The sequence below is a fragment of the Oratosquilla oratoria genome, chromosome 8 (assembly GCF_046742065.1).
Source record: "Oratosquilla oratoria isolate Oo_2021 chromosome 8, ASM4674206v1, whole genome shotgun sequence".
Lineage (NCBI taxonomy): Eukaryota > Metazoa > Arthropoda > Malacostraca > Stomatopoda > Squillidae > Oratosquilla > Oratosquilla oratoria.
In genome coordinates, this window is record NC_134784.1 from 36,002,138 (window position 1) to 36,017,137 (window position 15,000).

The 15,000-nt window shown below is 43.0% G+C and overlaps 1 protein-coding gene across 7 annotated transcripts in view; it reads right to left on the reverse strand.

The window, feature by feature from the left end:
• LOC143027691 (uncharacterized) overlaps window positions 1–15,000 on the reverse strand; it is a 46,682-nt gene that overhangs the window by 1,606 nt on the left and 30,076 nt on the right. For all 7 annotated transcript variants that reach the window (XM_076189135.1, XM_076189134.1, XM_076189141.1 and 4 more), the window contains 2 exons: window positions 2,358–2,989; window positions 1–2,022 (listed from right to left, as the gene is read on the reverse strand). The exon at window positions 1–2,022 is cut by the window's left edge and continues 1,606 nt beyond it. In XM_076189135.1, coding sequence (XP_076045250.1) covers window positions 467–2,022; window positions 2,358–2,989 — 2,188 coding nt within the window. In that variant the 3' untranslated portion in view covers window positions 1–466. The remainder of the gene's footprint in view (window positions 2,023–2,357; window positions 2,990–15,000) is intronic.

Genomic DNA, 15,000 nt, shown 5'->3' on the forward strand with positions numbered 1-15,000 from the left:
TCCACTATGCACCTCCATGTGGAGGTGAAAGTGTTGAGTTCTGAAGATGAACAGCAGGGACATGATTCTCTCACATCCAGCTTCCAGAATCACCACTAGCAAGTACCTATCATTGGTTCCTCCTCTAAATTACAATTATGAAAATACAATTAGGTAAACACAACTGGGACGCCCCTTCTCCCCATCCCCACCCAGTTTCAGGGGAGTTGTCAGAACCAAAAAAGAAACACATATTATATACATAAATATGTAAATGTGAACTTATATAAGCACAAAAACTGCATAGACATACACAAGCACACACATATACATGAGTGAGCCTAAGCGTGCGATCATACAAAGAAAATGCACACATTAATTTTACACATATGACCACTCTACATAGCAAATGCAGACGTCATATTAATCCTACCCAAATAAGGTGCATTTAAACAATTCACTCTTCTTGGAACCCTTGTAGAGCTTTTCAAGACTGTCCACTATTAAGGGCCAAGATGGCTGCACATATCTTCTGTGGATCTGTTTCATCAGGATATCGTGTGAGTACAGCACGGACTTGTGCCTCAGGGAACAGCTGTGAAAGGTGGTAGAAAACTTTAAGTCTTGTGTCCTCAAGACTAGCAGCTGCTGTGAGTGGCATGGTGTAACTAGGGCTGTGAGGAACTGAACTGCTGCCACTGCTGTTACTCCCACTGCTCCCAACAGAAGGATGTAGCTGTGCTCCAATCAGAGGTGCACCCAAGTGTGCAACTGACACTGAGTGATGTGGACTCCTCACCTGTGGCGGTTGTTGTTGCTGCTGCTGCTGTTGCTGTGGAGACATGGGTCGAGAGCCAATGGGCCCAGGTGATGGAGCTCCTGCACTAGGAGACAATGTGTGGTGAGCAGTAGAGGGTGGGGGGTGATAGGCTGGAGGCCGAAGAGAATTATCATCAAACACATCACCTAGATATTGGGTAGAGTCACTGTTGCATCCATAAACATTCAGCTGTGTGTCTGAAGTAGAATTCAGGCGAGTGATCAAGGATGGTCCTTGGGTAGTCTGTTGTTGCTGCTGCTGCTGTTGTTGCTGCTGTCCTGCCCCCCAAATAGGTGTAGGGGCTGATGCATTGCGGGTGACATAGGGGTGAGAGTATGGAGGATACATGTGTGGGGGTAAGGACATGAGACGGCTACCCTCTTGTGTTGAGGAATGCCGTCCCAGGGGCTGATGTAGAGCTGGTGCCAAGTGCTCACGACTGCCATATGGTGAAGTGTAACTTGGGGAGGCACGCTGGCAGGTAGAACCTTGCCGGCTGTAGGGCATGAAGTGATCAAGATCACCCTTATGAGACCTACTGGGAGATGGTGGGGCTTGTGGCTGCTGAGGCTGTTGATTTGGTGGCTGGGACTGTGACTCTTGGCTTGGGCTTCTTCCTGGTAGAGTAAATCTCTCTGGGGGAGGTTCTCTGAAGCCTTTAATCTTGTACAGCCTCACATCATATGTAGGATTCAAAGTTAACTGACGATGCAGCTTACGGTGAGGGTTCTCACTTGAGGCAGAATCAGGATCAGACAACTGTTTGCCCAAGGGAAGTTGACTACTAAAACTGTGCTGCTGGGTGAGGCCCTGCTGCTGCTGCTGTTCTTGTTGCTGCTGCTGTTGTTGTTGCTGTGCTGTGCTGTCACTGTGTTGTCCTTTCCAACTCCAAGTACCTCCCGGAGTAACTTGAGGGTTTTGTGCTGCATACATTGGATACAGGGATGACTCACTTTTGTACATGTGAGCCCGGTGAGGATCTAAGGGTCCTGGCTCCATCAGGTGCGCATCAAGTGAAGAGCCTGGATGCAAAATCTGACGATGAATGGGTGATGATGTTGGTGGAGGGGGCTCAGACATGTCCTGCGTTGGTGCTTCCTGCGTGAGGGCAGTTGGGAGAGTCACAGAAACGGTAGGAACTGTTGACTGAGTCCTGGTTAAGGGCTTTTTCTTTATGTCACTGTCACTGGATACTGCAGGAAGTGAGTTACTCTTGACTGCACCTGTAAACAACCCAAGAAATAATCATGTGTGACACTAAGATGATAACAATCATCAAACCAATTTCAATTATGCATCACTGAAAAAGATGACATTTGCTATGGCTGAAATGTCCGTGTTAACAAATTTGTTACCATTCATGCCATCCACAATTATCAAGTGCCCAAAATATGTAGATATGGTAAAGTTAATGGCACAGCAAATCAAATTCCAAAAATATTTACAGTTAACAGCACAAGAAATGATCGAGTCCCGAAATATCTAAATGTAAAGCTTATACATGCAACACAAATGGCAATTTCATCTCCACAAAGCAGGGGAAATAAGTACAACCCACCTTGGCCCGATGTGCTACCATCTGCAATACTCTTGGCCTTGTCGTGGTAGTGGCGCTGAACCTGCTCCTGCAGTAATTCCGTCACAGACTTGATGGGAGCAGCTCCGCGTTCCGGGTGGATGTATTTGCACTTGTTTCCGTAAGTACACTTGCGGCCGTACGGGCACAGCGCCTTGTGAGGGTCCTGGGGCCGTGCACGGCGGAGAAAGGCATCGAGGGTGGGACCGTTTCTGCCCAGCGGGTCGTCGGGAGGTACAAAGCGTCCCTTGACCCAAGAGTACATAAGAATACTCTCCTCCACAACTCGACGGAACTGGGCTTCGTTCGCTAAGTCACGATAGTTGTCATTGCTGACCACGATACCACCAGTAGCGGCTGCTTCCTTCAAGATATATCGGTCATCGTAGGACACGATGCGTTTGCCCCCGAACACTCGTGAAGGCGTGAAGACGAGGCAGTGTTCGCGCTCGAGTTCGAGTAGGACCTCCTGGTCTGTGATGGGCGTATCCCACCGCGACGTCTCCTTCCGCCACCTGGGAACGAAGACGGTGATCTCGGTGTGGCCCCGCGCCCTGAACCAGTCTACACACAACCGTAGACCTCGGCAGGAGAAGGTCGTCTTGTCCCCGTGGCTGTCGACAAAATGGAACATTAGACAAGGCTGCACAAAGCTTACTTTCTCCTGCACCACAATGCAGGTCACCAATACGCAAGATGATAAAATAATTCTGTTCAGCAATGTAGTTATATTGCCAGTGATCACTTTTTTTCCAATGTCTCGATAAGATTATGATGGTAACATGTTTATATAAATCTACACATAAAACAAATACATCTTTATACCCATGTGCACCGCTAGATGGGGGCACAATCGTCGGGGAAGGGGGGAAATCTGGACAAGATTTCAGACTGTCATCCATCGGTTAACGGAAGAATCCCGAAAAAAAAGGGCGTGAGCTTTGGAAGTCGACAGCGTCAACAGGCACGTATGCCACTTTTGCATAATTATATATATATATATATATATATATATATATATATATATATATATATATATATATATATATATATATATATATATATATATTACACAGTTTCGACGTCAACAAGCATGTATACTTTGGCATGCATAAAAATACCGCTAACTCCCAACCATTTGTAAAAATGTATGTGCACAGCATCACGGGGAATGGTTCACACGTAAACCCCTACGCATCATAAAAATTTACACTTTAGCCCGCTATTGACGTCAGCGCCATCGAATCCACGGTCTAATTATCCTGACAACGATATCCTCCTATGCGATATCAACACAGTAGAAGTGAACATTTGTTTCGATATCAATACAGTAGAAGTGAACATTTCTATGTTTCTAGTCACCTCCACTCCCTCGAGATGTAGGCCAGCCAATGAAGAAGTTATGTTAGGCTTTGAGTCTACTTCTTCCGCTAACTTTCCCCACCAATACGCCCGCGAACACGTTCGACCCCAGCGCTCGACTGAAAGCATTTTTTCTGTCTACATATACACCTCCTGCACCAACGACAATCTTCGTTTAAATTTACAACACCACGACACTGACATCTTCCACCTCAATTCACAGCATCGAACACAATATTTTACAACAACGACAAAGCTTACAGCATCAACGACAATACCTTCACCTAAACGTACCTAAGGTAATATTGTATTCCATCAAATGTTTTTTTTCCTTATCACCTTTCGCTACGATGAAGTACTAAACAAATTCTATTTAACTCAAGAAACCAAAATGCCCTCACGACAAACGCCACCTCGACGGACAAGTCGATAACTAATGGACTCGTGCGATGACTACTCTCGAGTTCATAAATCCATCCTATATAGAATTGTGGCACACTTTTCGCAGGTTCCAGCGATAATACCCTTTCCTCCCACGTCACGCCTTTCCAAGCAGACAACTCCACAACCAAGAGAGCTTGCACGGCGTTACGCTTGAAGCAAGCCCCCGCCATTAAGCATGTTATGACGATTTTTTTTTTTTTACGAATATCGATATGTTTTCAAAGGGCACAATTAACCATAGGTTGCCTTGGTAACACTCCTGTACGTCTGGAAATAGACGGAGCTTACAAATATAACCTAACCTTAACCACTAAATATAATATTTACTTTAATCACTTTAGAACAGCGACGATGGGGACAACACCGACACACCGTTGGTTGTAAATCGACACAAACTTCTGAAGAGAATATCATTTTTCTACAAATTACTTTTGTTTCAGTGACTGAATAACCTGACGGTATTTTCCCACAGGTGACTTTTGTAACAATGGTGATTTAATTAAAGCGTGATGGAAAGCGATGCAGACAAGTCGCAAGTACTAGCACATAATTATGTACAGTGATTGTAGTGACCACAGGATGGGTCGCATAAACTGAATTTAAAGAACCGAAAGAAAAAATATCATTCAAGAACAAATTAAGCCTGAGAAATTTAAATAAATCCGTTACCCCGGTTCAGGATAACTGTGGCCAGAGAAAGCTACTGGAATCTTCCACTATGAAGATTTCGCGTTTGTCATCTTTTCGTGTGGGGCGAACACCTGAAGGCATGCGCACCATTGAAATTCTTGCATGTTTTGGGAGTGACTTCTCTGCTACGTTGATTTCTGGGGAAACCCGGAGTATACAATTTGGTAGTCTTTTTTTCTGTGTTTCTATGCTATACTGTGGACGTATTGTGGGATGCTAGGGATAGGTTATTGTCGATGCTGCAGTAAAATACCCCTGGGGCTATTTTGTGTGTGGGGCTGTGATGTGTGAGGGGAGAGTTACAGAAATCTTGGACAGACGACCTCTCTCTTTTTGTACAGCTAGTCTTTATTCTTTAGGATTTATATTGTTTTCTGTAGGCTATCTCTGTTTTCGTATTTATATATAAATATACCATGCTGTGGATGCAGTTAAACGTGGTTCTTACTCTAACGTGCGCTATAATATAGTAGTATATTCGGAAGCCTGCTTGTCTCGCTTTCGCTTCATTATGGGCTCGAGTCCCGCACTTCTTTCAGATTCCCAGCAGTGACTGTTACTTGCATACTAGGGCAAAGGTGACGGCTTCGGCCGCAGCTACTCAGCGCCTCCTGATCTTTGTAAACAATGAAAGTGTTCCTGCAGTCGATTGCTCATAAGTATTCACATTTCCAATGTGTGGTATATGGATTGTGTGTGTATCAAACACGAGGCCCTGTATCTTTGGGTTTTAGACCAAAGGGAGAAGGTGATGAGGAGCCTACTACGCCATGAGGTACTAATTAGCTGCGGCTGAAGCCGTCAACTTTGCCGTATTGCGGCAAGTAATCACCAATCACTGCTGGGAATCAGAAGTGCGGGATTCGAAGTCACGAATAAGCGACTGCAGGACCAGCACGCTTCAAATCACCAGGGCAGACGAGAGGTGACCAGTCACGGAGAGCTTCCGAAAGGATGCGGACGTCCTATTTTGTGTCCGCCAGTTTTCCAGTCCATCGAGTGTTTTTGGCTGTTTTGTTGTTTCGGTACTGAACTTTTATTGTTAGGTTATCTGCATGCGTGGGCGCCCTGATCTTGTTCTCCGGATTTGGTGTGGGGAGCTCGTGTGCGAATAAGTGTTTGGTGAGGTAATACTCCTTGGGAGATCCTGTAGTTCAATCCTTTAACACCCAGTAGATTTTTAACCTTCTAATGCAGCGACCCAAAATCATGTCCTAATCGATCATGGCGACCCATACCCTAAAAAAAATTTTTGGTTCAAATTTTAAAATAACTGTACTTCTAAAAACGACAATTAGGTTGTCTATGTCTATAATGTTGTGCTGGGATGTTTCTGGTCTAGGTATTCTAATACAGTATCATTACTTATAATGTCTTTAATAGAAATATTGGAAAAATAATAAATTCACAAATCCTTGGCGACCCAGGGGTTCACTGCACGAGGTAGATGGTCGTTCTGTACCTGTTCGAAAGTTTGTCAACAATTTTTCCGTCGTCGTCGTTGTGGGTTTCACTTTCTAGTCTTGCTTGACAGGATGTGGCTATATATATATATATTGACTATATTATGACAAATAAGACTGAAGGTGAAAGAAGTAGACGAGGAGTAATGGGAGAATTTCACGCTAGTGTTCTTTGAAGCCTTCCAGTACTTATGCGAGATTTGTATGCGGTGTGTTGGTAGCCTTCTTTGAATCCATGGTGGAGGAAGGTATGCGTTTTGATTCTTTTCCAGGGTTCAATCTTTCCGTCAAGGGATGTTCAGTTCGTAGGTGATCTGTTTGGCTTTAGGGTTTATGTGTTCCTTCATATACTGTTGTGACGTCACGGTGCGTCCTAGAATGTTTATCAAATCTTTATTGCCCCGAGACCAATATTTCAGGTGGAAAATTGGGCGTCTGCTGGTGAATGGTGAGTAGTGTCTGTGTATATCTTTAGTGTTTTTCTTGTTGCTGTAGATTTTTTGTGTGGTTGTTTATGACACTGTACTGTTGTTGTGATGGTATTTTGTTGGTTACCGGTCAGATCGTCCCCGTGTCATATTGTCCTCTGGTTACTTCGTCCCCGTGTCATATTGTCCTCTGGTCACTTCGTCCCCGTTCATACTACATCGTCCTCGGGTCAAATCGCCCTCAATTCTGTGCCTCGGGTTCTGTATAAACGAGGCCCATATTATGATAATAATATTCATCACTCTATGGCAGTGTTGCGACGATTGAACATGGTCAGCTGCCTCTGCACGCGGGAGATTCAAGGTGTAAAAATAGTCCTCTCGAGTGCGGGTGCGATTTGACTGGATACCATTTTGTTGTATGTTGCTCCAACATATTTTTATTTTCCTAAAACGTAACACATACTTGTGGTTCTTTAATGTACTCCATTCCCCCATTTTTAAACTAAGGAAGCGAGTGTTTCGCACAGGTGCCTCTTTTCTGATTATTATTATTATCATTGTTGTTATGTCGACCAACTTCGACTTCTTCCTTCTACCTTTTCACATGTAAGAGCTGTCAACTGCTACCCTACACAAACTACTCTTGGCCATTGACAGGAATACATAAGTCCAACATTTCTTTTCAGAGGGCACGAGGACCACAGCCACCCACAGTTGGGCTTCTGGTAATGGACGCCGAGGCATCACATACTTATCCTAACTACGATTTATGAATGCGAAACTGGAATTCCCGATGATGATGGAGACAAAGCTAAGGAGTGCAGACATGAATACAGAGGTCAAACAATCAATCCGTTACCCCCAGGTCTCTAGTAAGCGACCCACGGCCCTTAAGTAACTGGTAACATCTTGTGGTCTGGATGAATAGTGGGACAAGGTAGGACGGGGTTAGTGAGTTACTGACTAGACAGGAACCATGGAAATGAGACCAGTCAGGTGGAGAGAAGATTGCAGGCGTAACGAGGCTTGCATTAACAAGCAACTTTACGAGCTGTTATAATTTTTTTTTATCAAAATTCAACCATTAGGTCGGGAAGCGGTGGGGGGGGGGGTTAGCTAGGGAAACCTTCCGAGAAACGGTCTTCGGCAACCGTTGACGTCGTCCAGTGGAAAAATATTAACCTATATGCAATTAACCGTACATACAGTATTTGCATTTAAAAAATAATAAATATACAAATAAGTATACAAATTATCTAAATAGAAATAAAAAGATAAAATACAAAATAATGCTAAAACTATCAAGGTGTTCTAAGAAATACAATATATTTTTGTATACATATTAACTAGTTCAGGCTTGAATTTTTGTAGGCTATGGTCATGTAGCACAGTGAAGTGACTAGGATTTATTGACAACTCCACGGGCCTAAATTACGCTTCATTTTCATGACTGCGGATTTCCACCTTTTCCAAACCTATGAAAATTCCACATACCCTATGAAATTCTCAAAACAGGCCCAATGCGTGCACTATTTCCTTGGTTCCATTTTCCCATCACATCTTAAACAAAGGCATCACAACTTGCGAAGAAATTAAGTCGCCTTTCACATCGAGCGTCCAGCCGGCACTGCAACCCTGCGAGATCAACCGACTTTCACCGACCACCCACCCCACCCCCGTTGTGGGTCGCTGCGCGCAGGCGCTCTCATGGAGAGAAAGTCGACAGTGGCCCAGGTAGAGATGGGCATGGACACGTGCATATTTGCATTAGCTTGCTCGCTCGCACACGTTAAAAGAAACTAATAATGTTTAGAGAACGTTGAAGATATATTTTCACGGTAGATATTAAATTGTGGAATAAATCTGAAGAAAGTGCAAGGTTCTTGTTGAAAGTTCGGTTGCCTAAGGACAATACGGCCACCCTATATAATCGACAGCAAACTTTGATCACTGGAGGAAGGCAGGACATCACGAGCATAACTCAGAGTTACCCGAGGGGACTCCAACTTCCGGCCAGTGTCATCAAAAGTCCCACATTAATACAACACAGACATTAACCCAACCCAGAAAGAATGTTCTCTATAGGTGAGCCCGCCAACAGTTATGAAACACGCACAAAATTAATTAATCAAATAAACAAGTGAATAAATAGGTTAAACAAAAATTCAATCCAAGACGGACTACATCTTCAAACCTCTAAGATAAAAGTAAAAAATAAATGTCGATATAACAACTGCTGATGAAATCAAACTACACTAAAACCAAAACATTGGTGTTAGGCGACTTGCCCTTTCACGCAATTTCAAGTCATGTCCCCTGAAGGAGTAAAATCACACGTGGCTATTTTCCATCCCACATCCTACATCTTGGCTTCCCAACATTTCAACAATATGTCTTAATATTTGTATAGGCTTACTATCTCTTAGCTCATCATCCATCTTTGCTCTATACGACGAAATAAATAAAGTGAAGTTCGGGGAAGGCGTACGGCATCTTCCAAAATTACATAAACCCGCTCGCTACGCTGACACCTTGTACATATGTCATAGCAGATCTAGCAAATGCCAGATATCAGAGCTGTCCTGATCCATGGAGACCATAATTTGTCACACTTTCTCGAATTTATAATCCTCTTATCGAAAGTGGCCTCTCCCATCCCACCGCACACACACACGCGCGCGCGCGCGCACACACAAACGCACACACACACACAAATATAGTAATGTACCTGAACGTGCTTACAAGACAGCACCATGCATTATACATTACAACCTTCATTATTTTATTTTTTCTTAATCCACTACTACTACTCATTTACCCATTCACCCACTCAGGCAACCAAAGAAAATCAACCAGCTATCCACTCGCAGAGTCGCGAGTTTAGCTGGCTGGCTGGCTGGCTGGCTGGCTCTGTGCGTCTGCTACCCGGATGTATTCCCACTCTCCCTCCCACTCCTTTCTCGAAACGAACCCTCCGCAGACGTCGATCGTCCGTGTTACTTCTCTTGTTTTATGGTTTGAAATCAATCGTTACCAGCTTCAACGATTCTTGTATATCTACTTGTACATTTACTGTATAATTATTGTACATTTTCCATGCCTACCACATTTCATCCCATCGACTTCCCCTGGAAAACAGTTTCCAGCCTTCGAAGGTTATGAACACCTTCACCTGAAAGTGCTTCCCTGTGGGGCTGGTACTCGGTTTCTGAACCGGACCAAATATCTCTAGTGACTTCAATTACCACCACCCCACACCCATACACACATTTTTCACAGGCTACTTCATATCCACCTCTTCCTTTCTCTCGTCTTCTTCCCTTCTCCTTCCTCCTTTTCCTCCTGTTCTTCCCATTCTTGTTCCTAATCCTCGTGTGGAGTACTGTCACCATACGTCCCATTGCAACCAATACTTTGATGGACTTTAGTGACACCCCCACGGACCACAGTATCATTCGTTCAAGACTCATCTTCACTCGAAAAGAATGCAGGCCACTTTTTAACCTGTCATCCCTCAGTCCTCCTACCTGCCCTCTTTGACCACTTCCTCTGTGACTCCACCATCTCTCCGGTGGGATTTTGTCCACGAAACACCGATTACTCCTGACAAAATATAAATTCTACTGCTGATCAGTGACACAGAAAAAAAAAGATTTCCGTTAATAATCCACAAACAAAAGCCCAAAGTTCCTTCAGAAGCACTGCCGGACATATGCGTGTTTGGCTTTCTTATCAATGAATCTCGAGACGGCACTTGCCTCCACGGTTGTTCAGGGACTGAAAACCACAAAAGAAATACGAACAAAAATAAACACATTAGGAGTGACACATGATGAAAGTCTGAAAGATCATTGGGTTCTGATACCACGTGATCGATTCAGGATAGGAATGGGAAACCACACCTTGGGGCCAAGAGGGTCGGATTCCATCTCGACAACGATTCGATCCGGGCGATTTTATTCGACCGACACAAACCCGCTTGGTGGTGTTCAGGTACTTTGTGTTTAGGGCACCTCGAGCCAATGTGTGTGCATGTGCGTACGCGTTTGTGTGTGCGCGCGCGCGTATTTGTGTGTGTGTATGCGCGCGCGCGTGTTTGTGTGTGTGTATGCGCGCGCGCGTGCGTTTCACCATGGTCTTTGGATCACGTGTTGGACTCGTGATCGAAATTTCCCTCCCGAAAGAGACCTCAGAGCTCGTATATGACCGATCTATGGGCGTGTTTGTATGCGCGCGCGCGCGTGTGTGTGTGCGCGTGCGTGACTTTGTTCTAAATGTACGTTGTCCGCACGGACTGTTTCCTTTAATTTATTCCACAAACAATTGCATCTGTATGGAACACATTATTACCTAACGTCCTTCAAAAAATAATTTTTCTTCATTTTACGTCTTCAAAATGTTTTTTCGTCACATACTAACATATATTCTTTGTCAATCTGACCCACACCTTCCATACCTCTAAACGCAAGAATTGTGTCGACTCTTTTTCTTTTCTTCCAATGTGGGCAATAGTCTTCAATTTTCCTCGGTCGGCTAGGTTGGAAATTCTTCCAGCTAACCCTCTCCTTTTGTATGAGGACCACACTGCTACTGTGTATTCAGGGAATGTAAGATTTGATTTTACGGGTCTTCATTAATATCATTAAATGCAACAGTTTATGGCCGTCGACAGGTTTGTCTCTCCCGTGTTTTTTCTTTTTCTTTTTTTCTTTTTTTTTTTGGGGGGGGAGGGGCAAAATACTTTAGGCTCCATGGTACAGCCTTCCTTTGCTTCTGCAATTCACCCATGATCTCCTCTCACTTCCAAAATGCTGCATTTTTCTATTAAAACGTTATTTTCTAATCATGGTTCCAATTAACCTGGTCTAGTTCTTCCTGTAGCAATTCGTAACATTCTTAAATTTACACTGTCTTTTCATAATCTAGGCGTTGTGTGCAAACAAGCTGGGCGCGAATATTTGCTTAGTCATGTCGCTGGAAACAAAATAAACAAAATATTCAGCGAAAAAATTGCAGTCTTTTTTAATTAGCTTAGCGAGACTAAATGCTCCATCAAGTCGTTCTTAAGTTGAGAGTTTGAGTAAAACGACTTCGATTGCAATATTTATTTTTTCAAATATCAAATTATTTTCCCGTTACAGCAAAGCTGTATGATGGATTAAGAGATTGCAAACTTGTAGGAATGTTAGCCTTATTGTTGAAATGTTCTTAGATAACTCTAGATTTCTGAAAGCGAAGATCATATTAAAGTTATTAAAATGGAGGTTGGAGGTTATGAGAGGAAGAATAGCTCAGTGTGAAAACCCTTAAAGTGTGAGCCGATGCTGGTCTTGGACAATGGAAAACTAAAATTTCACAAAACATAGACGATGAAAGATGACCTCGAAGGCTTGGTCATGAGTTATCACCTGAAAAGGTTATCAACAAGATAACGGAACAGATAATACAAGATGTAGAGAAATAGAGCATCGACATTTCACCATAGTGATGAAGTTATGATTAAAAAGATTAAAAATTTATCCGCCTTATATTTGAATGAGCAGTAGTGTGGTTCCCACGCAAACGGAAATACACAAGAAAATTTGAGAGAATACAATGAGTGTCAACTCAAAAAAGTCTAGACGACAGATCATACGAGATGAGACTGAACAAGTTGGAAATTCCCACAGTGGAAGAAAGAAGAGAGAGGCGACATCACCAATATATATATATATACATATATATATATATATATATATATATATATATGAACGAATGAATAAATAGTACACGTGCATGTGCCCTTCTATATCAAGCTCCACTCATCTCCATTTCAAATCAGTTACATACTGAGCTAGTTTTCCTTTTATTCTGGCTAACACCAAGCCATTTCATTCATCTGTATGACAGCCACTTTTCTGGGAAGATGTCGCAAGCCCACCTGCCAGCGGAAACTTCCAGTAAAACGAGTATGAATATACACAATCTTCCAATGGTTTTCGGTATAAGCCTGGGCTGGGGAATTACGTTTAGTGTCACCTGTCAATTACAAAAATATGGCAAGATGCAGCGAGTTTTAACCCAGTTCTCGTGCAGAAATCTAGTTCAATCTACCACAGAGCTTAGATAACGTACAAGGAAAAAATTGGCCATGGGATACGAACAAGAATTCCTGCAAATTTGTTTTAAGGTAGTAAAGGGTCTTTGGGATGAGGCAAGGCAAAAATGTCGAATATCAAATGAACTGGTCATTAAATGTTACGAGCATACCCACAAATTTGTAAATCGTACGATAATTTGGATGATACTTATAACCCAAGGATATCGGGAAAACAAAAATAATGCTGCAGTGGCAGTCAACGCAATAGTCGTGACGGGACTGTGGAATCCCAGCGTCTGCTGGGGCCATTAAGACGCCGAGCCTGCATCCAGCCATCTCTTCTGCCAACTTGTCGACAAGGGCCCCACGCATCGCGCATCGCCATTCAAGCAACCAGGTTACAAAAGCACAAAGTATCCTACCCATTCGATTTACTTCAATCACATCACACAACAAGACAGATGACCGCCATACTTTAATATAACTGACGAGTCGACTTTGCGCCGTGATGAACGACCTTCACTTTTATGCACCCCACCATCCCACCCCTACCCCTCCGCTCCGAGCCCCATGAAGTGGTTGACCCCCCCCCCAACCCTTCCCCCTGACACACCTCACCCTCGTAGCTATGTCGTTACGTCTCCAATCTGCTCATCCCAGAGATATCCAGGTGATCTCACTTAAATCAAAATAATGACCATACAAAACACATCGTGCTCATTCCCTCCTCCACGACAATACGAGTAGCCTATTGTGTCGTCTGAAACAGTGTACACTTCTAAACGCCACTTCCCACACTACCTAGGAGGGGGGGGTCATAAATATTTTCAGCGCGTAGAATTATTCTTTAAATCATAATTATATTACTAAATTCTAACAGTTCCACCAAATTTCTATGAGTTAATGTCTGAGGAACATTTTCAAAATATTAAGGGTGTGGACTTCTGAAGAAAAAAATTGGTTTCAGTGAACAACACGGCATAACGTACACAGTCCACTGGGGGCGTCATAGTACTTATTCGAGAAAGGAATTTTTAAATAAATCTTCATCTTTTGTTGTTAATTAAAAATAAGTACGTCCAGCAATTATATACGACTGATTTGGTTGTCGAGACATGCCTTGCATAGCCAATCAGTGACAAGCCCATAAATGTCGACATTTAGCATTGCGAAAGACGCACGCTGACGACTTTTTTGAAGTGCAAAATTCTAGTGTCAGGCTTGTTATTCCACAAGCTATAGATGCAGTCACAGTGCCATTTTCAGGAGATAAAGAGACATTAAGTAGATAGAATAAAACAGGAAATTTGAAATACAGAGAAGTCGGACAAAAAGTTATACCCAAATATCGAACATTGCTATATAGACAAATTTGACAAGACACGTATATGCTAGTTCAGTGTCAAAATGATAAAAAAAAATTTTTTTTGCAAAGTTAGACAAGAGCCTTCGAACGAGCACTATATTAAGACATTTTTTAATAATAGGATATTAATACTCTTTTAATAACACCATCCCTTTTTGCACCACATTCAGTGTTCTTTGACGACTATCTTCATTCAGAAAAGGATGCTGATTATATCACTTTCAACTTCTACTATTCCTCCGTTTGGTTACAGCGGAATTCCTCCTTCATTCTCCTTGACCAAAACCTCGAGCATGACTCCTCCTCCTCCTCCTCTTTGGTGCGATTCTGTCCCCAGGCCCAAGGTTGGAAGTCCTGTTTATTGCTGACAAAAATCATGTGTGTGTGTGTGTGTGTGTGTGTGTGTGTGTGTGTGTGTGTGTGTGTGTGTGTGTGTGTGTGTGTGTGTGTGTGTGTGTGTGTGTGTGTGTGTGTGTGTGTGTGTGTGTGTGTGTGTGTTTTGAGAGTACAGACCCAAGCTTCCACACTTCCAGCGAGTTTATTATCTTGCCATTACAATATGTTCCTCCCCTCTTGTTCAGTTTCCAAAATGGTGCAGTCAACGCTTGTCCAATCAAATAAGTCTGTTTACAAAAATGAACGTTGTTAGTCTTAAGAGTTCTCAATCCAAATCCTTTATAATATATAATGTGTGTGTGTGTGTGTGTGTGTGTGTGTGTGTGTGTGTGTGTGTGTGTGTGTGTGTGTGTGTGTGTGTGTGTGTGTGTGTGTGTGTATTATATATATATAC